A 24,598-nucleotide genomic window follows, 5' to 3' on the forward strand; every position below is an offset into this window, starting at 1 on the left:
GTGTATATCCTACACAGTGCACATGAAAATCGTCAGGCAAGTGTTAGAAGGATGGCAAGAGACCTCGACATTTCTTACGAGTCCAATGATTTTGGAAAGTTGGTCTCTTAAAGCATGCTTAAACAGTCGAATTCCGATTCCACGTTCATGGTTTACGTTATAACTGCCGATGAAGCATGAGTTTATGAGTATGACGTGCAAACAATCATCGGAATAGAACCCGTTTTCAGTCAATCGAAGAGATAAAACAAAATTCGCTAAAGGAGCGGAAGGCCATCCCAAAAACTGCTTATGAAAAGTTTTTCGAGGACTGGAAAAATCGTTGGCGTAAGTGTATTACATCTGGTGGGGATAGGACAAAATAAATATTGATGAATAATTATATATTTTGCGTTTTATTTACAATTTCCGGGTACTTTTTTGTCACAATGTATGTTCGGTATATAACGGCTCCCAGCATGACACTAATCACCTGTTTGCATGCCCAATGAAGATAAGATAAGAAATGAAACCAACTCACTTAACACCCCTCTCCCTATGGTCCGAACCTAATGATTTCGATTAAAGTTAACTTAATGCTTTTCCCTAGGAAAAATCTAAATAATCGCTACAGCAATTGAGAATTCCGATCCCGGTAGGGGTTGTCCCCGATCGCACCTCTCTTTCCTTCACTTGAACGGGATATTATAAGAGGATTCTGCTTTCCGGAAGGTAATTACTATGGCCAGTGTATGATTTAAAAAACACAGAATACAACTGAGTTTAAATATTTAAAAAGCACCGTTTAAATTTGTGACAGAAATTGTAAAATGATAAATAAAAAATAATAACGTTCATTGAAATTTAAAATCGCTATTTACTTGGGAGAGGAATTAAGATGTTGCTACAAAGTACAATAGTTTTGCCTTACAAGCTTTGTGACGAATATGTCTGTCAGTGACTATTATTTACAAGGTGCGTTCCAGAGTAAACAGGGCTTAAAAAAAACAGAACAAGTGGTTTTTTCGGCAAAATCAATTTATTTTATTCATAATAGTCTCTGCTTCAATACAGCGGTCCAAAAGCATGTCGAACGAGTGTTTTAGCTCGTTGGCTGGTATGGCGACCAGTATGTCGGTGCAAGCCTTTTGAATGTCCTCTACGTCTGCATAATGCTTTCCTTTCATGGGCAAATGCATTTTTCCGAAAAGGAAGAAGTCGCACGGTGTCATATCAGGGGGGAAATGTGATTTTTGGTAAAATAATCGGTCACAAACGTCGATCGATGAGAGTATTTTTTGGTCGTCAGTCAATTTGTGCGGAACAAACCGTGCACACACCTTTCGTAAGCCCAAATGTTCGGTCAAAATGCGATAAATCAATGTTTTGGAGATGTTCAATTCCATTTCCATCAATTTCAATAATGATTTCGACTGATTTTTGATGAATTCACGGACAGTTTCGATGGAGTTTCCAGTCTTCACCGATTTTGATTGGCCCGCATGTTGATCGTCATTTATGTTCCCACTACCACTTTGAAAACGTTGAAACCACTCGTGCACTCTGCTACAGAATAGGCAATCATCGCCATAAAGTTGTTTGGTCAATTGAAATGTTTCGGTAAAAGTTTTACCAATTTCAAAACAAAATTTAATATTGGCTCTTTGTTCGAAGCTCATTTTCGCACCGGTAACACAAACATACTGACACTTAAAACGCAATAACTTCACTTCCAATCGATGAAATGTCATGAAATTCTCACAATCGATAAAGATATCAGATTCTAATGCACCAGTCGACATATAGATGGCGCCACCAGGGGGCGCTAGATTCAAAAAGTCCTGTTTACTTTGGAATGCACCATGTGTACATATATTCTCGAGTGTACCTGAGCAATTTCCAAACTAATGCAAACGACGAATATCGCATTCGATAGAACGATGAGCTGTATGAGATATGCGACGACATTGACATATGTAGTTCAGCGAATTAAGAGACAGCGGCTACGCTGGCTAAGTCATGTCGTCCGAATGAACGAACACACCTCTGAAAATATTCGACGCAGTATCCGCCGAGGGTAACAGAGGAAGACCTTCACTTCATTGAAAAGACCAGGTGGAGAAGGATCTGGCTTCGATGGAATCACCAATTGGCACCAAGCAACAGTCGCGTAATCGGTGTTTACGCTAATCAAGAAGAAGATATGTATGTACCAAAAATAAATTACTTAACAAAGGGAAGATAACCTACACAAGAGTATTCCTTATACGCTCTGGAACAAACGGTGTCAAGTCAGACGGCTGCCCAGAAAAGGAAAGCATTAGTAGATCAGAATAATTTAAAAAATTTGTAGAATTGGAAAACAGAAGGTCTTATAAAATAAATAAAACACTAAAATTCAGTCAAAATGGGTTGTTCTGTTTTTGTTGTGCAGTGCCATAACTAAGCACTAAATTAAGATATACAGGGGTGTTGTGGAGTCCGATTTGCTTAGCTGTCAGAATTGCAAACCAATTCTGATTTTCAATAGTGCCATATAATCTGTTTGGATGTTCGTCTTTTCGTACATACGCAAAACCAATATTCGAATCAGCTGTGTACTAATGTGGCAAATCTTGTGAAAGCAATTCTAATAAAATTTACAATGAGTTCAAGATCACAGTATACATATTTACTTCTGTGTTACTTTATCATATCATATCACATTATCGACTAAATAAATACACATTTCGTATGGTGTTAAGTGTCATAGAACCACATTTGCAGCCATCCTTTTATGTCTGGATTTCTTTCCATAAATTCAATTAGCATGGTATTTTGTGTTCTGTTCTTATGTTTTCCCCTATAAAAGATAAAGTTAATTAATACGTAACAATGAAATAATTAATTTCTTAGCTTACATTTTTTCAACCGTCTAACAGCACACCGAAATAACAACGCAATATTCACATTTATTAGCTATTATCTTCTTGCTTTATTTCTGATATCAAAACCTATAAAATTGGTTTCGATGACACCCAAAACCGATACAAATTCTAGTTCGAACATTAAACCCATAATATCTGAATTCATGACACCTACTACTTTTTTTTATCGGTTTCAATTCTGATTCCACAGCACCCCTGGTAGTATTCCTCTGACATTTTTATGTTACAGTGTGAAAATTGGTAAAATCGGTCTACTACCACACCTACTTCTCATATAACACAATCTTAAATTCCATCTGATTCTTCAATTAATGCACCGGGATAAAACTTTGCACGAATAATGCGGTTAGAGTAAACCACCTTATGGTCAAAAAATTGTCCAAATCCAAAAAAAAACTGGGGTCGAATCGTTACATCCGTGAACGTATCACTCGTCACGTAAAAGCCCGTATTTCGTATTATAACATACGTGATCGTAACGCTTCTATCGTAATCTGCCATGATGACATACATACGTGAACGAGTATATAAACGTATCCGTTCGTTCGAATCGTCATTCGAACGCCAATTACCAATCGTAATATACAAATTAATAGAAACGTGAGCAAATTTTTTTAAATTTTATGGTTTTTATAATTTTTAGTAATAAAGAACATAAATAAGAAACCAATGAATGGTATATCTCATTAAAAATAAAAAAATAAATTATTTATATTAACAAAATTTTTGTATTTTAGGTGACATTAAAAATAAAATTATTTACAAGGTAAAGGACATACACATTTTGGAATTAAATTAATTAAAGAATACTTCATTTGGTCTCTTATCGTTTGGTCGATTGCGGTGAGGCGGTTCGCTACCCCGGTGTCCATTTCTTGTGTGTGATAAGAACCGCAATTTTGAGGGTCGTAACTTATTGTAAATTTTATGCGGATGTTATGTAATGCCTCGCTTTTGTAGGGTGATACCTTCCTCTCTCGCCATATCCTAAAATTCTCCACCGTCTTTTTAAGATTCCAATGCTTTGGTCAACGATACATCTACAAAGAAAATTTTGTTAATGAGGTTTCATAATTTGTTTTTTTTATACCTACGCTTTTGCTACGATCTCTTAGCTCTCCCCGTACTATTTTTTTTATCCCCATCACTTTCACTAGAGCTCAACTAAAAAACAAAGTTGGATCCATTTTGATATTTAATTAGCTTTAGTTAGTTTATTAAAAATTTCGCCATTTTTGACAGTTCCACGTCTATTATGACCGAAAAATACGATCGAATTGAAAATATAGTACGATCCGTTTGCTATCGTATGTAATAATGCCAATCACCGCATACGATTGACGTATCACGTAATTTTCTTTCGTATGTTTGCCGATCCGTGCACGGATGTAACGATTCGACCCCTGTTAAAGCCCCTAGGTACCGAATATTTTAACAACAGTACCTTTAGTTGACTTTTCACCGAAAGTGTTGGTCGATTTATCAGATTTATAACTAACACGCTTTATGTACCTGAAGGTACTTCCCTGGCTTTAATCCTTACATGTGCAAGAGTATCAAATGGTCGATTACACCCGAACTTAACCCTTCCTTACAATTGCGTTTTCCGACAAAATTTGACACTTAAGTGCTGAACACATTGAGCCGACAGACTGCAAACGACATCTGTCAAATATTAAAATACACACTTTCTTATGGACACAGTTATTTTGACAGCTGCACGACTACACGACAATAGGCCGACAGTTGTCGCTCGCGCTAACTTCAATATATTTTTATATTTGCCAACGACAGTAGGACGACAGTAGAGTTGACAGTAGAGAGATGAGGTAGAGTGATGATGCCACTAATATGTAAAATGTAAAATTATTCAAAGCTCCAACAAACTTGACGTTATTTTACAAATAAACGCATAAAATAGCTTAATTATATCATTTGTAATAACAATTGATAATTTAAAACAAATAAATTTACCTATTTTCTTACTTTATGCATAAAAAATTTCACTTTGAACAAAATACTAAAATTTCATTGAAAAGAAAGGTATTACTATGGCCACAACGAAATTGTGTACATGCAAAATGGACAGCTGTGTTGTCTCGTGTACATGCCGGCCATTGTTATGGCGCTGCCTTCTTACAAATGATTATGTAGAAAGATTCAAGACGCCATTTACAGTTCACTGTCGTGCTGCCATGTCGTGTAGCGCTCAATGTGTTCAGCACTTTATCCGCCACGACCTCTCACAATTACGTTGTTGTTGTTGTTCTTCTGGCGGCAAAATTCTGTCGAGTTGACAGTCCTTGGCCAGATAAAAATTCCGTGTCCGTTCTGGTTACGTAGACCCGACTGTCAACTCGGTAGGATTCCGATGCAATAACAACTAATTCCTTGTATAATTTCTTCTACAGTGGACATTTCAAACATTAAAAGGTGTACCCTATATAGTGCGAAGAACTTTCTTTTTAAAGGTTTGCACAACTTTTAAACAAACTTTTTTATGTGTCACTTTCTGACTTCTTGAAGGTTCGAGTTGTCGAACTATTGTTATTGCTACTTATTGCCACTTACCAATATTTTTTTAAATATGTTACAGCCCTACCGCCATGTAAAAATTATGGTCTGTTCTCGTGGGTACGGCGATCTATCTGTTCGAAGTTAAACATTTCAAACTTTCATACCGATTCGATTTCTGATTTATTTTAACTCATTTAAATGAAACTGTATCCTGTACAAAACGTTACATAAAAGAACTCCTTTACTAATAAGTCTGATAATTTCAGTTAAGACAAAACTTAAAGCGATAACTGAACATGAAATTTAAAAATAAATTAATAAGCAATTCAATGAGTGGAATATCTTGAGCTTAAAACGTCATTTCCAACTCTTCTTATGATTTTCGTTCGCATATTTCGAGGAGCTATGCAGAACTTGGACTAAGTGGAGGTTTTAGAGGTGTCGATGATTTGATATTTTCATCTAAGTCCCAATTTTCCTCCTCAGAGTCCGAGCAACGCGGCTGGCGTTTTATAGGCGATAACGATGAACGAGTTGGTGCAGTATTCGATGGATAGGGCACCTTGAGGCCGCAGTGTCGTCGAGGTGGTACCGATGGTAATGGAGCACGATATGATGAAGGTTTTGAACGACGTAAATACGATTGCGGCATTTGTGGAGACTTATTCGTTGCGACCCGAGGCGAATCAATATAGCAGCTTATGAATGATTCAGACGGTTGAAATGTTGTAGGTAAGGCAGAAAAATTTGTCGCTCGCGAAGTAAAAGAGCGCATTTGTTGTTGTACTGTCACGGACTGTGGCTCCACCGGTTGTATGAAACTGTATGTAGCATTAACAACGGACGCACAACCGTATGATCGACCCCCATAACTTGACATATTTTTCTTTTCATATATGACACCATTAACATCAACGAAAAGTCCAAGGTTTTCCAAAATTTCCAATAACTCGCCGGCGCAATAAATTTTGAATATGTCGAAAACGGCATACGGATCACTCAAGCGAATTTTTTGAAAATTATTGATAGCGCGCACCAATATCGAAATAGTTTGATTTATTTGTATTTTCATAGTAGACATAAGCGACTGATACCATGGTGAACGCTGCAAGCAACCGTACAGAAGCATATTGGGCGTTGGCTGAGATTGGTCTTGGTTATGTTGTTTTAAAAATGTCTCCGCATTGTAAACGCTGCTCGAACGCCGGGGATCGCTTTGAACAACTTTATTGATGCCACAAAATGTTGCCGAAGAATGCAAAGTACTGTTTTCCTGAAGAATAATTGAAATAAAGTAGATAATATTTGGAATTATAACGGGTTATTACTAAAAATCTGCACTAATTTTATTTCAGCGTAACTCAAAAGATACTATCAACAGAAAGGTAAGCTATTCCATATAGTATAAATATATTATTTTAAAAATGAAAATAATAATGAACTTCAAAATATGGGCCATTGTCAGCTACCCGTCTTAGTTTAGTCAGGATACTTGCGCAAGCACGTTGTACACCGTTAGTATCAACTTCCTTAAGGCCCTTGCGGATGCGATGTGTCAGCTGCTTCCAATTTTGAGCCTTCCAACCATTTTTATACACTAAAGCTTTGACTTCTCCAAAAAAAAAATCCTCAATCGGTTGGCATTGTGTTAAGTTAGTTGGGTTCTTTTCTTTAGGCACAAAGTAGATGTATAGACATATCTTATGTGTAATAAACATCATTGCCCGGCATTTGCGGTCCACTGAGTGAAAAGTAGCTTTCGTCATCCACAATGGATGATTTTCCACTCAAATTCTTGCACATCCACCGACATTGTGATTTTACTTGACTTATCTGCTCTTCGGTGTACCCTGGACAACGCTGCTATTTTTCTAGCTTGTATGTTAAGTCTACTTAATGTTTTGCAGATATATGGGTGTGAGCAATCGAATTTTCGCGCGGCTTCGCTTTGACTTATGCAATCCTTATTGCTGAACGCTGTCTTCAGCTTCCGAATGTTTTGGGGCGTCATAACAGTCGGCTTTCTTCTAAAACCCGGTTGCCTTTCTATTATTAGGGTACTTAATATTGAGTATATTGTTCTTCTGTAGACGCCTTCCGCCATAAAATGCACACACGTAAACTTTTTTCCAGCGATTTCATGATTTTTATAATAATGTACAACGCGGTCGCGGAGGTGTTGCTGCTTAGAAGACATTTTAAGCACTAATTGTATTTGTAAACTGTTACAAATTACACGTCAAAAAGATGATGCAAACAGTTCGCTAATTGCGTAATATTAGCATTTGAAAAATAAAAATAGCAAAATAGCAGACCATTAATATTAGTGCAGATTTTTAGTTATAACCCGTTATATAAACATAACCGTACCTTTTTTAAGAATTTCAACAGTCTGGGATCAGCGGTATTAGAACGCAATAACATATCTAAATTATCTGGTTTGTTTATGGAAATATTTGATAGATCAATTTCCTTGACCTAGAAAGAAAGCAATTAATGCACAATATCATTTAACAGTAACTACTCCTACCAAATAAAGAATTCCTGTACATTGACCATTGATTTCCAAAGCTGACTCATGATTATAGGTAAAGAAATTTGACTTTATTGGACTCATAATTTCATTAGATATGGGTGACAAGGGTGTATTGGAAATTCTTACCACCGTGTCTGTGTCTTTGCCACTTTCAACGTTTGCCTTAGCGTCGAACTCAATTCGTCGCTTTGCTGAGATTATTGGTCCTTCAAACTTATCTATTTAAATAATTTATGTTAAAAAATGGTGTCGGTTTGAAGTTCATATATATTAAGTCATACCTTCGCACTGCGAACTAAGTGATACATTGCTTCCTAGATCATTCGCATTAGTATTTAAATCATTAGTCAGCACTGGAACCTTTGAATGTATGTCTTGCTCGCAAACCTTTTGATTGTTAAATTTTAAAGACTCATCCAATACAACACCACTATCTTCAAACTTCACAATTTCGATTTTCTCTGACGTAAGTAGGGGAGACCCTAGCGAAGGAATTTTTGACATAAGCTCAAATCTGTCTTCCAACCCTTTAGATTGACGATCGGATTCTTTCTTAACATCTGACACTTCGGAAATATGTACGTCTGCAGTTTCTGATATATCTGAAAGGTATTCTCATATTTAGCGAATTGTCCCAATAGTTTTTGTAAATAATTTACCAAATTTTTCTTGGTCTGCGTTACTTTTACACTCCATTAAATTCATAACCTTCATATTACGTTTCTTTGCTTTTTTCTGGACCGGTGCCGACCTTGGTTTCTTAGCTTCAGCTACATCGGCTACAGTTTTCACTTCGCTTTCATTGGAAATAGTAAGATCAAGATTTGTCGTACTGTCTGCATCCACATTAAATTTCTGCTTCCTTAACGGAGTTGGTAATTTTCTGATCATAACTGTCGGTTGTAGATTTGGATTTGTTGGTGTCGCTGAAATAAAGGTGCAAAGACTTACTAGTTATATTCTGGAAACATATTGCTACATGGTGGTATAACAGTTTTGTTCACCTAACGGTTGTTTGTATCACCTCAAAATACTCGAGATAGATATGGAGTTATATATACAGCCGTGGTCACGCAAATACCACTTTTAGTCATAGGAAGGAATAAGCGCGAATATAATTAACAAAGATCTTTAAAAGAGTAAAACGAGCTTAAAATATGATTACTTGTCTATTAATTAATCCATTTAAATAAAAAAAATCCAAATAGCAATTCACGAATAATTAGTATTAATTGCAAAACTTGAACTCCCTCTAAAATGCCTTGGTCACTCAAATATGTAGCAAATTTTACCAAAGCTGCAAAATTCATGTGAAATTAGTGAAATTTAATCAACAATTTGGTGCCATTATATACTTATGTTTCTAATACTTGGTTCTATATTCCAGATTTTCAATTATAGCATCACATCCGCATACCATATTTTCTACAAGCTTCTCGCATTTCTTCTTTGGGATGGACTACCAAGCTTCCTAAATACCTTCCCATAAATCCTCAAAAATTGTAAAAGTTTTAGCAGCAATTTTAAGGTTAATATCGTTACATAAGTTTTCTATTGAATTAAGGTTTTCTTTCTTAAGCCAATCCTTTGTGATTTTGGCTGTGTGCTCATAGTCGTTATCCTGCATAAAAGTATGGCGAAAGAGCATGCAATTAAAAGCAAATGGTTCCATTTCGTTCCTTAATATGTCTTAATATTGATACCGATCTATTTTCATCTAAATTGGAATAACTGAGCCCACGCCATGCCAGGAAAAGTCACCCCATATCATCAATTTCCGCCTGCGTATTTTATCGTCCTTTTCGTGTACCTGGAATTCAACGATTGACCTTTAGGTCGATGAAAACTACTTTTCCTATCAGAACCATTCTATTAATTTTTGTTTCATCCATTCATAGATCCAGAAAGTTGTATCTCATTAAAACGTCTTCCAACAGTCTTCCGCGATATATTTCATTCATATTCTTCATTGATTTCCTGCATTATTTGTGATGAAGACTTAAAAGAGTCGGCCTAGCTTCTCCAGACTATGGCTCTATCATAAGTAATTGTTGTCTTTCGCGGTGGTTGTAGTTTTTTTTTTTTATTTTGGTCAAATAGATTTCTTTAGCTTTTATGAGTTTAAGATCTTTATAAACAATTTTCTGGAAACAATTCAATAAAACAGCAATTTCTGAACAGTTTTCCCAGATTTCTTCATATTATGCATAATGCGTCTTTTTTTCAGAACTACACTGCTTACTACGGCCCATTTTCACTCGAATTAAATCACTTTATCGTTGACAACCATAATTAGTAATAAAAATTCACTCCTTATAATTTTTTTGCAAACAAATTTTCACTTTCTAAAAAATGTGCTATTTGAGTGACCAAGCCATTTATGAGGGAATTCAAGTTTTTCAATTAATACTAATTATTCGTGAATTTATATTTGCTGTTTTTTACTTAAATAGGTAAATTAATAAACAAATAATCATATTTTAAACCCTTTTTACTTAAAAAAAAAAAAAATTGTCAATTGTATAAGCGCTTATTGCTTCTTACGACTAAGTGTGCTATTTGCGTGACCATGGCTGTATATATAAATGATCAAGGCGATCAGACGAGTGTCCATCCATCCATCCGCCTATACAATCAATAACTTGAGCAAAAATTAAGATATTTTGATGAAACTTGGTACAAAAGACAAAGTGAGAACGAATTCGTAAGTGAGCATGATCCAACTACGGGCACAAAACGTCATTAAAGGAAAACCTTTAAAGTGCCATAACTAAGCACTACGTTAAGATAAAGATTTGTAATTTGACACATGTGATCCCAGTAGCATGTGGCAGGTGCGCGAGTTGGCATGAAAAATCTTTAAAGGAGCCGTCAAAGTTGGACAATGGGCATGTCACCTCTCACTTTTAGTAAAATCAAATATCTCGGGCCATGCCCGACCAATTTCAACCAAAGTCGGCACTTAACATTCCTTTGACACACCTATGTATTTTCCATTATAATTCCGAAATAACACAATTTTAAATTTAAATTCATTATTTCACTTTGTAGCTATTAACACCATAATTGACATCCCCCAGTGAGTAGCGTCCACGGAGTTCCAAACACCCCTCATCTTAGATCATGAACTATGTGAAACCAAAGTATTGTAGTAAGTAGTAAACTCATACACACAGTAAAGACTCTGACAAACATTCCCTACATGATACTATTTTGCATGCACCACCTACTCCGACCGTTATGAAAGGGGCCACCGAAAACATTTACTTCTACTGATTGATGTGTCTTACTAGTAGTTGTGACGTCTTCTTCGGTAAAATCTGTTTTAACTGTATCCTTTTTATTACGTATATTATCCAATATCTTGTTCTCTTTTTCATTCAATTCCGCAATAATTTCAGTTAACTCCGATCGTACTTCTTTTAGCGCAGCTCGTGATTGAGGCACTTTGACACTGCGAATTTGAGTAAAACATTTCTCAATGGCTTCTAAGCTGCGTTCTTCCTTAATATTTGATACGTTTTTATTCTACAAAAATTTTAATATTTAAGTTTTCATTTAATCTGATATTACTATAAAGTATGTATTACCTCATAAATAGTGTGGAGGCTTTCGTCTATTACTAATGGTTTCTCATCATCATCGTCATTTGCGTCTAATTTGTCCAATTCCTCTGCCATAGCTTTTAATGGTTGCGCTTCTTTGGGAATTTTTTTTCCCCGCATTTCGCTTTTTACGAAGGCATTAAGTAACTGTAATTGTTTGTTACTGAGTTTTAATTCAAGCAATTTCCCAAATGGTATATTCAACAATTCTTGAATACTGTTAACATTAAATTCAGATAATTTTTCTATCTGTTGGTCGCTCAAAAAGCTTAAATCCTTTCGAAATTGGAAGATTAATGGCTTGGAATTTGTCTTCATTGGTATTTTAATTTCTGGAACTATATTCATCTGATCCATTGGAATTTTTGCATTGTCGTTCAGGCAATTTTTCATATCCACTATCACTGCAAAACAAAATAACACACATTGTTTCCATTTTACACTTAAATCTCAAAAGTATTTATTTACATAATAAAAAATAACTAGTTTCGAATTTGCGATCGATGTTGGTGGTGGTTGGTGTAGTAATTGGTAAACATAATATAGAATTACTTTCTTCGACTTTATTAAATATGTATTTTCAAGAAATATTTCTGAAATCGATCCTAAAATAATCTACTTACAGTATTATGTGAGTTATTTTAAAGTCAAATGATATTTGTATTAAATTCGTAAAATTAGTCCTTACATTGCTCTAACCCTATATAACCCATATAATAATTATCGTATCTCGGATGGACTTAGTAGATATTAATCCCTAAGCTAGAATTTAAAATTAGCGTGTAGTTTAAAGACAAAAATTGAATTAAAAAACAGTCTGTATAATCGATATTTCTCTCATAGGTTACCCATATACCCAATATTATTCGTCCCTTTGTTCTGTTATTCTACTGTATCGCTCCTAACTTCTCAATCTCTGCATTTGAAGTTTATACACGTCATCTCCTTCCAGCTAGGTTTTTTTGCACTGATTTTTTTACACGTTGTATACACCTCCTATTTCCCTTTTTTGCACGTGTTTTTCATTTAAATTATGCACTTTTCTGCAATAAGCTCTAAACTTTATACGTACAGGTTCACTTTAGAACATGTTATCGTAATACGAGTTTGAAACTGGCGACAGAACTATAAGATAATTTGCTGAACTTGGACCCAAATTTGAAAACTTATTATTTTGTCATTACAATATTTTTTTTGTTCCTTTTACCATGTTAATTCTTATGGTACGTTTTTCTTTTTTTTGCAGATTATTTTTTAAATTGGTCCTAATAGTGAGTTTTACATAAAAGCCTAATTTTTTTTGTTGGCTAGGAAAAGCCTCTACAAAAACAATATTTTTTAATTGCTACCGTTATGTTAATTAATAGTATTAAAATAATTATCAATTATCTATGCCATAAATTCATTACCTTCCTTATTTTCTGTTGTACTCTCACATACAACTCCAATAGAAACACCCATAGGACTGAATAATGCAGAAGTTGTTGATATTTTTCTCGAGTGGGATGTTGCAACACCTTCAGGGGTTTTTAACGATATTCCACCGCTTTGTTCAACGGACATTGTCACAATTACTCCTCTACTACGTTGTAATTGGCCCTTCGCAGCTACTTGAGTTGGACGTTTTTTGCATATTTGTGCAGTTTTCCGCGCCCGCAATTTTTTCACAATTCCGCCATCTACGACCCTATCGACTTTTGAACCAGCAGGCATTGTTTAGATTCAAACTTTTCAAATATATGTATTTAATAAATCTACGTAATTAATAATCCGAACAATTGTAAAACGACGCCAATTTATCCCAAAAAGTAACGGTGCTTTTGCAAAAATATTTAGGGATTAAAAATGACAATCGATAACTTAATTTTTGGGATATTAATCGAAATTTAACAAGTCCCTAAAAGTCTCCGAAAGTCATAGAACTCATTATTAAGGCCATACACAACATAAATGTACAAACTTCGATCGTGTGTGTCAAGAAGCCATACTTTCAAAGCAAATTATGAATTTTTTTATACTATGAAGATTCAGACACGTGTTACTGTGACTATGGAATTCATTAATTATTCATTCAAATATTTAATAAGTTATTTAATATACCAATTTTTATTATAATAAAGATCGGTAACTCGTCATAATAATTGTTATTTTAATTTTTTCTTATATGTTAACCAATCCGAAGCACGGTAGAGGACCTTGTACCATGATCCGAAGTCACCAAAGTCGATAAGTATAACAATCCACACTGACGGCTATCAAAACTAACATACGTTTATAGAATTTGCTAGGAAACTAATTTGTGTACCTAAATAAACGCATTAAGCGGCGCTCTTTTTACCGCTCAGCGTTAACGCGGACGCTCACTTAAATTCTAAAATTACTATAAAATAAATGGAATGCAAAACGAATTACTATATTAAAGCAACTTATATCCATTTGTATCAGCATTAAACAACGCGCAACAAGATATTTTTCGGAAATATTATTAAGCTAAACTGTTATCAAAAATCAAAAAAAACTCTAAAAACTTATCAAAGACAAAAACCTTCTAATAATATTACATCTTTTTGATTTATACATTTCGCTGTCACAACTGGCGCCAAAAACTGTTTCGCGTGCTAAAGATAGCAAAAAGTAGTAAACTTCGAATTGTTTGCATTGGATCGTCAACATTAAATATAATTTCGTTATATATAATTATAAATAAAAGCAATGGCGGTAATTAATTATAATCGTTAGCATTACATTCCTTAACTTATGCATTTTGCAGGATCAAGTGAGTTCTCCTCCTCCAGCGACGCCTAGCGATGTTGACGACCGACGTGAATTGCGTGCTGCTATGACTTCGCCCGTTGGTGATTTTGAACCATTCGAAAATGAAGATGAAATCCTTGGAGATCAAACTATACGAGATGAGGAGGAGGAAGATGGCGAGGAATTATTTGGGGATAACATGGAGAATGACTATCGTCCTATGCCAGAGTTGGACCACTACGATCCCGCAATGTTGGACGACGATGAGGATTTCTCAGAGTTGTCTCAAGGCGAGCGACACGCAGCTGAAGCTGAAATGCGAAAACGTGATCGCGCTCTGGGTATACATCGGGATGATCGTGATCTGGGCTTTGATCACAGTGATGACGACGATGATGTCGGTCCACGCGCAAAACGCCGAGCTGCAGAAAAAGCAACCGAAGGCGAAATGGAAGACGCAGAAATGATAGAATCTATAGAAAACTTGGAAGATACAAAAGGACATTCTACAAAGGAGTGGGTCAGCATGCTTGGACCTCGCACGGAAATTGCTAATCGTTTTCAGTCTTTTTTGCGCACATTTGTTGACGAGCGTGGTACTTACACATACAGGGATCGTATTCGTCGGATGTGTGAGCAAAATAAGTCCTCATTTGTGGTGTCTTATACGGATTTAGCTAATAAGGAACACGTGTTGGCATATTTCCTACCTGAAGCTCCTTTTCAAATGCTAGAAATATTCGACAAAGTTGCAAAAGAAATGGTTTTGTCTATTTTTCCTACTTACGAACGAGTAACAACTGAAATTCATGTCCGCATATCAGAGTTACCTCTTATAGAAGAATTACGTACCTTCCGTAAACTACATTTGAATCAGCTTGTGCGTACTTTGGGTGTGGTTACTGCAACAACTGGAGTGTTACCTCAGCTTTCAGTTATTAAATATGATTGTGTAAAATGTGGTTACGTTTTAGGACCATTTGTACAATCACAAAACACTGAAGTAAAACCGGGATCCTGCCCAGAGTGTCAAAGTGCTGGACCATTTTCGGTAAGCTATTGGTTGAATTTTTTTCCGAATATTATGTATACTACTTCCTTAATTTAATTAGATCAATATGGAGCAAACGCTGTATCGCAATTACCAAAAGATTACTTTGCAAGAATCACCTGGTCGCATTCCCGCTGGTCGGATACCGAGAAGCAAGGACGTGATTCTTTTGGCGGATCTCTGCGATTTGTGTAAACCAGGCGATGAATTGGAGGTGACTGGTATTTACACCAACAATTATGATGGTTCTTTAAACACAGAACAAGGCTTTCCAGTTTTCGCTACTGTTATTATAGCAAATCACATTGTAGTAAAGGACAGTAAGCAAGTCGTACAGTCCCTTACGGATGAGGATATAGCAACTATTCAGAAACTAAGCAAAGATCCGAGAATAGCAGAAAGAATTATCGCTTCAATGGCTCCTTCCATATATGGACATGAATATATTAAACGTGCTCTAGCCTTGGCACTATTCGGTGGAGAGTCTAAAAACCCTGGTGACAAGCACAAAGTTAGAGGTGATATAAATTTGCTCATATGCGGAGATCCCGGAACAGCAAAATCACAATTTTTGAAATACACCGAAAAGATAGCACCCCGAGCTGTTTTCACAACTGGTCAAGGTGCCAGTGCTGTAGGTTTGACTGCGTACGTTCGTCGGAATCCAATATCACGTGAGTGGACTTTAGAAGCAGGAGCTTTAGTGCTGGCCGACCAAGGCGTATGTCTTATTGACGAATTTGATAAAATGAATGACCAAGATCGAACATCCATTCATGAAGCCATGGAACAGCAGTCAATCTCAATATCAAAAGCTGGTATTGTAACCTCTTTACAAGCGCGCTGTACAGTCATAGCAGCTTCCAATCCAATCGGCGGTCGATATGATCCGTCGATGACCTTTTCGGAAAATGTCAATCTTTCAGAACCAATCCTCTCACGTTTCGACGTACTTTGTGTAGTTAAAGACGAGTTCGATCCCATGCAAGATCAACATCTGGCCAAGTTCGTAGTAAATTCGCACATCAAACACCATCCATCATGTGAGGAGTATGTAGAAGATTCCCAGCCAACGGGAGTGGCTGAAATACCCCAAGATCTTTTGCGTCAGTATATTATTTATGCCAAGGAAAATGTGCGCCCTAAACTCACGGTTAGTAAAGAGAAATCACATAAAACTAATTTCGTAGTTAAATTCTCATTTTTATATTATTTGATAGAATATTGATGAAGATAAAATAGCCAAGATGTATGCACAACTTCGCCAGGAGTCTTTTGCCACCGGTTCGTTGCCAATAACCGTAAGACACATAGAAAGTGTAATCCGCATGTCCGAAGCACATGCTCGTATGCATTTGCGTGAGAGTGTTACTGAGGCTGATGTTAGCATGTCTATACGCATGATGTTGGAGAGCTTCATTGAAGCCCAAAAGTTCAGTGTAATGAAGAAAATGCGCACAGCATTCCAAAAGTATCTTTCCTTCCAAAAGGATCACTCAGAATTGCTCTTCTTTATTCTTCGACAATTAACACTCGACCAACTAGCCTATATTCGATGTAAAGAGGGACCTTCGGCAACGCATGTGGAAATAATGGAACGCGATCTCATTGAGCGGGCCAAACAATTGGACATTTTTAATTTAAAACCGTTCTATGATTCTGAAATTTTCAAACAAAATGGATTCTCCTACGACCCGAAACGGCGAACAATTCTACAGATAGTCACAGAAGCCGCTGTGTAATCATTCCCATTTAAATCATGTTTGTTATACTTTTAATGACTTTACGTTCTGTTTCATCGACCATGTTTGGCACCTTCGGGTTCATCATTATTTTAATGCATAGTTTATAATATTACATGTATCCAGCGATAAACTCGCACTTCAAGTACAACTATCAATAAAGTTATATCTTTTACAAAGGAAATTGTAAAACTTTATTAATTTAGTTACAGATTTGTACTTAAAAATAAGGTATGCACTCGCAAATTATATTGATGTGCGTCTAATCCTCAATACCCATTTCTTTATCGAAATCCTCTTCGGAAATTTTATTTCTTTTCAGCTTCTTAAATAGGCGTATATCGTTTGCTAGTTCATCTAAATCTTCTTGTGTATATTGGGGCTTCCTTTTCTTTGTTTTATCGCCTGGCACTCCGTTTTCGATTTTTCGCTGCTTCTTAGCTTTTCTTAGTTCTTTTTTAGTTTTTGAATCCATTTTCGCCTTCTTCGTTTGTTCCCAGGCTTCAGTACGCTTTTTAAACTTCTTCTTCCCCGGCCATATACCACTTTCTTCATAGACCTTAAGTTTTTCTTGTCGTATTTTTTCCTTTTGGGGATTCTTGTAGCATAATTTTGATATATCTACATCACATTTAGGTCCAATAAAACTCGTTGTTTCACAATTCTTCAATTCTGGCATGCGTGGCATTTGAAGTAATCCGTAAGCTGTAGCTACTCTTCCCAAATCCAAATCTTTTAAACGTAAAATTGCATTACATTCATGCTTTGTATATGCCTGGACGTGTGATACGAAGGCACGAGTTCCTTTATCAAAAACATCTTTATCCTTTAACTGAAAATATAGAAACGTTTTAAAAACTAACAACTTAATGCTATACAAAATCCGTGTATACTCACTTGCAGGGAATGTAGTTTTTGTAGAGTTTGCTCCAGTTCTTCGCTACTGTGATTGGCATCTTGTAGTTCACTTAGTTCAACTTTTTGGTTTATCTTTAAAAAAGTAATATAAGCATCTTCCGTTGGCAGCAGATATACTAAAGCATTGCCTTCGTTACCCTGTCGAGCTGTACGCCCTACACGATGTACAAAACTACTTGCATTTGCTGGCGGATCCCATTGTACCACCCAGTCAATTTCAGGCACATCTAGACCACGTGCTAGTACATCAGTAGAGAGTAACACCGCGTCCGGCGCCTGCCTGAATTTTTCCACAGTAATTCTGCGTTTATTTTTCATTTTGCCATGTATTCCCAGTATACAGCGATTAGGTAGAAAATGTGTCATGACTGTCATCCAGTATTCCACACATGCACAAGTCGGAAAGAAAACCATAACTTTTCCAACAGAAGCAAGTGGTGAGCGTAAGAAATGTAGAAGAGATAAAAACTTTTCCTCAGGCTGTACGATTTTATAAAAGTTTTGCAATTTTATTGGTGTACTAATGCTCGATTTTTCTTTAACCGAAACTCGGACAGGATTCCTTAGTCCGGCACGAATAAGATCTGTTACTTCAGTAGTTTGAGTTGCGGAAAATAATCCCGTACGACGTTGTCTAGGTAAATAATTAAGAATATTATTAATAGTTGCTTTGAAGCCCAGATCAAGTAATCGGTCAGCTTCATCAAGAACAAGCAATTCCTGTATTGAAAAAAAAATTGTTTAAAACGTGTAAGCATTACTTGATTATCTATGTGATTTACCAAACTTTTTACCCTACCGGCAAGGTTAAGATCACCTTTTCTCTCAAATAAATCCTCCAATCGACCTGGCGTACATATTAAAATACATGGGCTGTCTTTTTTAATGGCAGAAATGTCTTCCTCTATGCTGCTGCCTCCCACGACCAATTTCTGACGTAAATAATTCAATTCTTTTTTTTGCAAAAATTTCTCTAGAACTTCAGATATCTGAAAGGCAAGTTCACGGGTTGGTGATATAATCAGCGCACCAATTTCTTTGGACGTCCAAGGGGTATCGATGTGACGATTTTGTAACATCTCTAACATAGGCACCAAAAAAGCTAGTGTCTTCCCGGAACCTGTCACAGCTTCGACACTGACATCTTTTCTTTGAAGCAGTAACGGTATTGAAGCACTCTATAAAAATGTAAAAATAAATAATCACGAAAAAACTTTATTTAATAACTCTTACTTGAACCGGTGTAGTCCTCTTAAATCCTAAGCTTTCAATTACTTCGAGAACTGGTGAAGAAAGAGATACTTTTTCTAAGTCGGTCCATTTTCTACGAGCCATTGAAATGGATTTTTACACTTTTCTATACAGTCTATTCAAAAATATTCAATATGTTTCTGATATTTCGGAGGATAATTATTTATTTCGTTTTGTTTTGGTTTCAACAACCACGTGCTTAAGAGTTGCCAAGTATATTTCGGCATTTATTTTTAAGAACAAAACTTATTAAATGCTTTGTATGCTACTAACATATAAATTGAAACCTATTATAAAAGTTTTGTAGCCAATGGTTTTAAGAAGAAGTAATTTCTAGATAAATGCCTTTCTAATGAAATTTATAGAAAATAAATAAATAATAATACATCCCACTTATGACATAAATATACTATTCAATTTGAAAATTCTCTAAAGTAACTAATAAGATAGTATACCCTATTACGGCTTTCAACTCCACAGAGTTGAATTGAAGTTAAAGTAATTAACGTCAAGTTCACCAATTAGCTTTTTGTATTCCGAACTTCAAGTATTTTCAGTCGAAATTTCGTTAGTGTTGCCTGCTTTGTTACAATTACAATCTCTTTGGGCCTAAATTACAGTATTACACATACCAAAAAGACTTCCTGATCCTAAAACGAACTAAGTCAAATGATAAGCCAAGTTTAAACGATTTTAACTTTGGAGATAGCCATAATAGTTAAGGAGGATGTAAATATCACGAACACTGCTTCAATATTTTGATTCTACTCAAAATATGTATTCCTAGGAATTGCTGATTGTATTGACTCTTTAAGTTTTATTAATTTCTCACGGTTACTTAAATATATTTGTCTGTTTCCAAATTGTAGCTTGCCTTGTCCAGTTTCGGAATTTTTCATTATATGGATGTGCACAAACGGAAATTAGTTTAAAATAATATATAAAATAGTTTATTCATCTGATGTCAATTTAAATTAATGTTTTTCACAAATAAACGCCGAAATGTTTCATTTACCTAACAGTTGTAGTTTTTTGGTTACTAGTCAATCCCACCGGTACATAATTGAAAATCACAAAAAAGTTCGACAACACTCCAACTTCAATCAGATTGCAGTTGAGTTGAAAGCCATAATAAGAGCTTAATATTTCATTTTAGCTACATTCATTGTATAAAAATAATAATCATTATCTCTCTTTATCCCTAATTACTTTTCATTTGCATCACCTTGTTATTGAAATGAACTTGTCAAAATACACATCTTTTACATTTCGTCTGTGTTGAATTTCTTGACGTTAAAAGCAAAGATGGCGTTGATGGGTGCGCACGGTTGTTAAATTTCGTCGGATTTTATTTTTCAAAGAATCTGGGCTAATAATTAATTACAAAATAGAAGAGTGTATTTTAAACGTTTGCCCACAACCGCGATCAAGTAATATGACTTTATTACAAGTTATAATTCGTGTACTTTAATTCTAATACATGTTACATCAAAACTCTATTCAAGACGTAGTGAGAGAAAAATTACGATTCAGTTTTTCTGTGTATACGTGAATGGGGAAAAAATTTGCAACACCCTAAGAAGATTCCTCGGAATAATGGATTGAAAAAATAATCTTATTAAAATATAAGTGCCAACCGTTTATCTAATATACATAAGTGCTGTGTTTTGATTTGAAAGTATGTATATTTAAATTGTGTTTGGTTTTAAATTAATGTTTCATATATAACATATTTATATTTCCTATATAAATATTGAAACTTGGTAACCGATCTTCGTACGGAAACACCCTTTACCAACAATTTGCAATTGCGTATTTGTGTGTGTATTTACTTTGGTTAGACACAAGGACGAAAGGGATACATATTCATACAAGAAGTAATGAAATATCTGCATTAGTACTTCGTTGTTGATGAAATCCACGAATTTAAGTTAACAAATTATTTGGGAAATCTTCAGACCATTGCATTTCACTTCACCTTCAGGCTTAACCCATATGCACAGGACATAATAACAAACTCCGTAAGTAGATTTTAGTTGGGGCAGATTCGCTACATTCATTCGTGACCTCGCTATGTTCATTCATGAACACATACAAATAAATTTCACTACGTTTTTATACGCTTATTCGTATTTATCACCCAGTTCTGACCTCACCACGGATGTTAAAACTTTTTTGGATTGATTTCTTTGATCTGTATCTTAGTAGATCCTTATAAACAATTTAATAAAAAAAAGCTAAAGTTATGTTAAATATACATACATATGTATATTTTTTAAATTTGTACACTTTTATAAATGCTAATAATAGGTAAATTTTTTTATTTATTTATTTCGCCCGAAGCTACGTAAAGTTAGATACATTGTGTTGTTCTTGATGTTCTTGTATTTTTCGATGTAGTTACAAACCTTAAATTGCAGAATATTTATGTGTGTCCATTTACCCATAGTAAAGTAAAAAGTATTCATATTTAGACAAATGTAATTTGGATTTCAACATACATACATACATACATATGTTTTTATTGCTAAATAGTATAAAAGTTTTGTTCAACTAACGGTTGTAGATATCACCTAAAACTAACCTAAATAGCTATAGGGTTATATATGTATACATATACTATACATGATCATATGAATGGCGAGAAAAGTTGAAATTAATGTCTGTCTGCCCGTTCGTCCGTGCAAGTTGTAATTTGAGTAAAAATTAAGATATCTGGATGAGACTTGGGGAAAAAGTAAGGCGGAGTTCGTAGAAGGGCATAATCGGAACACTGCCACGCCCACTTATGACCAAAAATTGCAAAAATCCAACCAAAACTGTTCAAGCCCCTAGGTCAAGAAATATTTGGGCGTCTTATATAATTGACTTTTGATCGAAAATATGAAAAAAAAATTATGGGATATGTAATTGAAATTCAAAGAAAATCTTTTCCTGATAATAGTGTTGTTGTTGTTGTAACGGCAGAAATCCTGCCGAGTTGAGAGTCCTTGGCCGGATAAAAATCCGGGTCCGTTCCGATTTAGTAGACCGTAGTAGGATAATAGTATTTCTGTTCGTGAAAAATGGGTTGAATCGGTCGATACTTCCTTACGCCCTCATACACCTAATTTCGAACTTCCGGGTGACTTTATACAGAATACATCAGCCAACATGTGAATTATTTTAATAAAATTGAAAGAGCGTGTTTTCATATAACGTTGCATTTTTGTGCTTAGAATAAATAAAATCGGGTGAAAACTAGCCCTAGACCCCATATAAAAACAAGTCCTACGTACCTGAAGGTACTTCCCTGGCTTTAATCCTTGCCAGTTGAAAGAGTGGGAAATGTTCGGTTATACTCGAACTTACAGCTTTTCCTTTCTTGTTTGTTATAAAATTTTATGCTATACTCTAAAACTTTCTTGTGGGCACTCTTGCCACCACGTAACTTTTTTTATACTGTAATTAGTAAAATAAGATTTTTTCCCAACATAACAAATTAAAAGTGTTCCTCCTCCGTTACACAAAAATATGCATAGTATAGGGCAAGTCAATGACTCTTGGGAATGTGATGTTTTTCAATTGCAAACGAACTATTATCAACTAGAATATATTATTTAAATGGGAGATAAGAAAAATTTTATAAGGAGGTGTAGGTATTTTATCTGAGAGAAACTTGCAACGGTTTGCCGCTAGTTTTTCGGGCTAAAAGTACAGTGGAGGATGAAAGTAAACAAGAAATACAACAAACAGGAACAACAAATATGATAATCTAGCTACAGGTAATGATGTCACCCATTGAATTTTTTTTCTTTTTCCTTGACACATTTTCATTTTGCTTTGCTTTAAGAGCTTTATAAATATTATAAGGCTAATATCTTTGGATGCTATAAATTGGAGTTATGTACATATGTATATACCTCATTTCTTTTGGACCATTAAATTTTGTTTAAATGCAATTTAAAAACAGTTTTTTTTTGTTTGGAAACTTGAGCTAATTCTTATATTTGAGAAGTTTGATGTGAGTGCGACGTATACTATCTATATATGTATGTACATATATAGTATAGTATATCGTCACCAAAAAAATAATCTATTTTTATAGTAAGTGTCTTACGTTATTTTGAATTTTAATTTCTGAATCAAAATAACGTATGACCAATCTAAATTTGTATAAAAATTTAAAATTGGAATATTAATACTTTTTTTTTAATTTTAAATAAAAACAGGTGCAAGTTTTCCATATTTCATGTTATTAAGTGTACATATGTAAGTACTAAAAAAAATTAAAATATTTCAAGTCAAAATGAGGACAATGTTTAATAATTGTTTATTAAACAATTAATTATTCAAAAGGAGAGGATCTGAATTGTGCAGGAAAAAAGGACGATGCGTATTCTTCAGAAAACAGCGAGGAAAAGGATCCCAGGGTAGGGCATCAAGAATGAATCTAACTATTTTTAGAACCCCTAACCTATGTCGATGAAATTTGTGTTTGTGTTAGTCCAAATGATGGAAAGATTGAGCTTGGCACATAATCCGAAAAAGAGGGGTTTATTCATAAACAAGTTTGAAGGCGATCTTGCTTCATAATGGTAATGAAAGACTCACTGACATTACCGAAACGTACGATTCAGTTTCTAAATTCAATAAACTATGGTGCTTACAAGTGGCAAATATGTGGTGAACTAAAAGTCATAAAATTGTTGTATAGCTGTTATCTGTGTCTGTGGGGCAGTGTAGCAACAACAAGCCATTATATAGTAGGCCACGCTTACGTAAAGAACATACCTCTTATTGATCCCAAAGTTTTGTTACCTGCATTACATATTGTGACGATGAATCGTTCTCGCGAGCTTTCTTTAGATATAATCACTAAATTACTATCAGCTATTAACATTTTGCTTAATTATTTCCGAAATGGAAGATTCTTGTACACCTGCAGAAAAAACAAGCCATTTTTTAAGCAGATTGCAGGTGATGCAAAATAAACTTTTAAAACTGATAGTGGACCTCCCCTGACACCACTCCACTGGAAATCTAATTATAACTATAAATGCTTACAGCAATAGTAAGCTTTATTTGCACATCAGTCGCGCATTTCCTTAAGATTTGTTGAGTAGTGTAATTGGGAGCTCTCTAACTAATTCAACGAATTTCCAATTATATCTCCGCCTATCCCTATATTTTAAGTTTTTTTTTATTATGGACAACTTGACACCATTGTCGAGGTATAAGTAAACATTTTTATATATCTTTTTCTATGCTATTGCAAATAGATATTTTTTTTTGCATTGAAGAATATTCCTTCTCGCACTGCTTTTGATGTGAAGATA

The 24,598-nt window shown here is 35.0% G+C and overlaps 4 protein-coding genes across 8 annotated transcripts in view; 2 read left to right on the forward strand and 2 right to left on the reverse strand.

Moving 5' to 3' along the window:
* Positions 1–5,579: 5,579 nt before the first annotated feature.
* Positions 5,580–13,352, reverse strand: LOC120766208. The gene is made up of 8 exons (XM_040091576.1): positions 12,974–13,352; positions 11,550–11,968; positions 11,250–11,487; positions 8,619–8,885; positions 8,241–8,561; positions 7,954–8,177; positions 7,794–7,901; positions 5,580–6,696 (listed from the first exon to the last, which is right to left on the reverse strand). Exons 1-8 carry the CDS (start codon positions 13,275–13,277, stop codon positions 5,827–5,829), a joined length of 2,751 nt encoding a protein of 916 aa, XP_039947510.1. The 5' UTR covers positions 13,278–13,352; the 3' UTR covers positions 5,580–5,826.
* An 833-nt stretch (positions 13,353–14,185) lies between these two features.
* Positions 14,186–17,295, forward strand: LOC120770599 (DNA replication licensing factor Mcm2). Its single transcript, XM_040098205.1, has 4 exons — positions 14,186–14,282; positions 14,335–15,369; positions 15,431–16,522; positions 16,590–17,295. The coding sequence occupies exons 1-4, from the start codon at positions 14,277–14,279 to the stop codon at positions 17,109–17,111; spliced, it is 2,655 nt and encodes an 884-aa protein (XP_039954139.1). The 5' UTR covers positions 14,186–14,276; the 3' UTR covers positions 17,112–17,295.
* LOC120770608 (probable ATP-dependent RNA helicase DDX55 homolog) lies at positions 17,275–19,451 on the reverse strand. Its single transcript, XM_040098213.1, has 4 exons — positions 19,263–19,451; positions 18,812–19,207; positions 18,009–18,749; positions 17,275–17,943 (listed from the first exon to the last, which is right to left on the reverse strand). The coding sequence occupies exons 1-4, from the start codon at positions 19,362–19,364 to the stop codon at positions 17,374–17,376; spliced, it is 1,809 nt and encodes a 602-aa protein (XP_039954147.1). The 5' UTR covers positions 19,365–19,451; the 3' UTR covers positions 17,275–17,373.
* Positions 19,452–20,595: 1,144 nt separating this feature from the next.
* LOC120770574 (FERM, ARHGEF and pleckstrin domain-containing protein 2) overlaps positions 20,596–24,598 on the forward strand; it is a 71,092-nt gene continuing 67,089 nt past the window's right edge. The window contains exon 1 of one of the 5 annotated variants that reach the window (XM_040098165.1): positions 20,596–20,958. The gene's annotated coding sequence lies outside the window, so the exon portion shown is untranslated. Of the gene's footprint in view, positions 20,959–20,983; positions 21,302–24,598 lie in introns of those variants that run through there. The other 4 variants (XM_040098192.1, XM_040098183.1, XM_040098158.1 and 1 more) reach the window with 4 other exon arrangements.

The sequence above is a fragment of the Bactrocera tryoni genome, chromosome 1 (assembly GCF_016617805.1).
Source record: "Bactrocera tryoni isolate S06 chromosome 1, CSIRO_BtryS06_freeze2, whole genome shotgun sequence".
NCBI lineage: Eukaryota > Metazoa > Arthropoda > Insecta > Diptera > Tephritidae > Bactrocera > Bactrocera tryoni.

What these genes read in the sequence shown, in the direction of transcription:
- LOC120766208 (XM_040091576.1), bottom strand. Translation starts at nt 13,277, where the DNA reads ATGCCTGCTGGTTCAAAAGTCGATAGGGTCGTAGATGGCGGAATTGTG. An exon ending in TACAACAGAAAATAAGGAAG is followed by an intron (nt 11,969 to 12,973) that starts GTAATGAATTTA and finishes TTTGTTTTGCAG; the next exon opens with TGATAGTGGATATGAAAAAT. An exon ending in GCCTCCACACTATTTATGAG is followed by an intron (nt 11,488 to 11,549) that starts GTAATACATACT and finishes AAATTTTTGTAG; the next exon opens with AATAAAAACGTATCAAATAT.
- LOC120770608 (XM_040098213.1), bottom strand. Translation starts at nt 19,364, where the DNA reads ATGGCTCGTAGAAAATGGACCGACTTAGAAAAAGTATCTCTTTCTTCA. An exon ending in AGAGGACTACACCGGTTCAA is followed by an intron (nt 19,208 to 19,262) that starts GTAAGAGTTATT and finishes ACATTTTTATAG; the next exon opens with AGTGCTTCAATACCGTTACT. An exon ending in CCGGTAGGGTAAAAAGTTTG is followed by an intron (nt 18,750 to 18,811) that starts GTAAATCACATA and finishes TTTTCAATACAG; the next exon opens with GAATTGCTTGTTCTTGATGA.
- LOC120770599 (XM_040098205.1), top strand. An exon ending in AAAGTGCTGGACCATTTTCG is followed by an intron (nt 15,370 to 15,430) that starts GTAAGCTATTGG and finishes TAATTTAATTAG; the next exon opens with ATCAATATGGAGCAAACGCT. An exon ending in ATGTGCGCCCTAAACTCACG is followed by an intron (nt 16,523 to 16,589) that starts GTTAGTAAAGAG and finishes ATTATTTGATAG; the next exon opens with AATATTGATGAAGATAAAAT.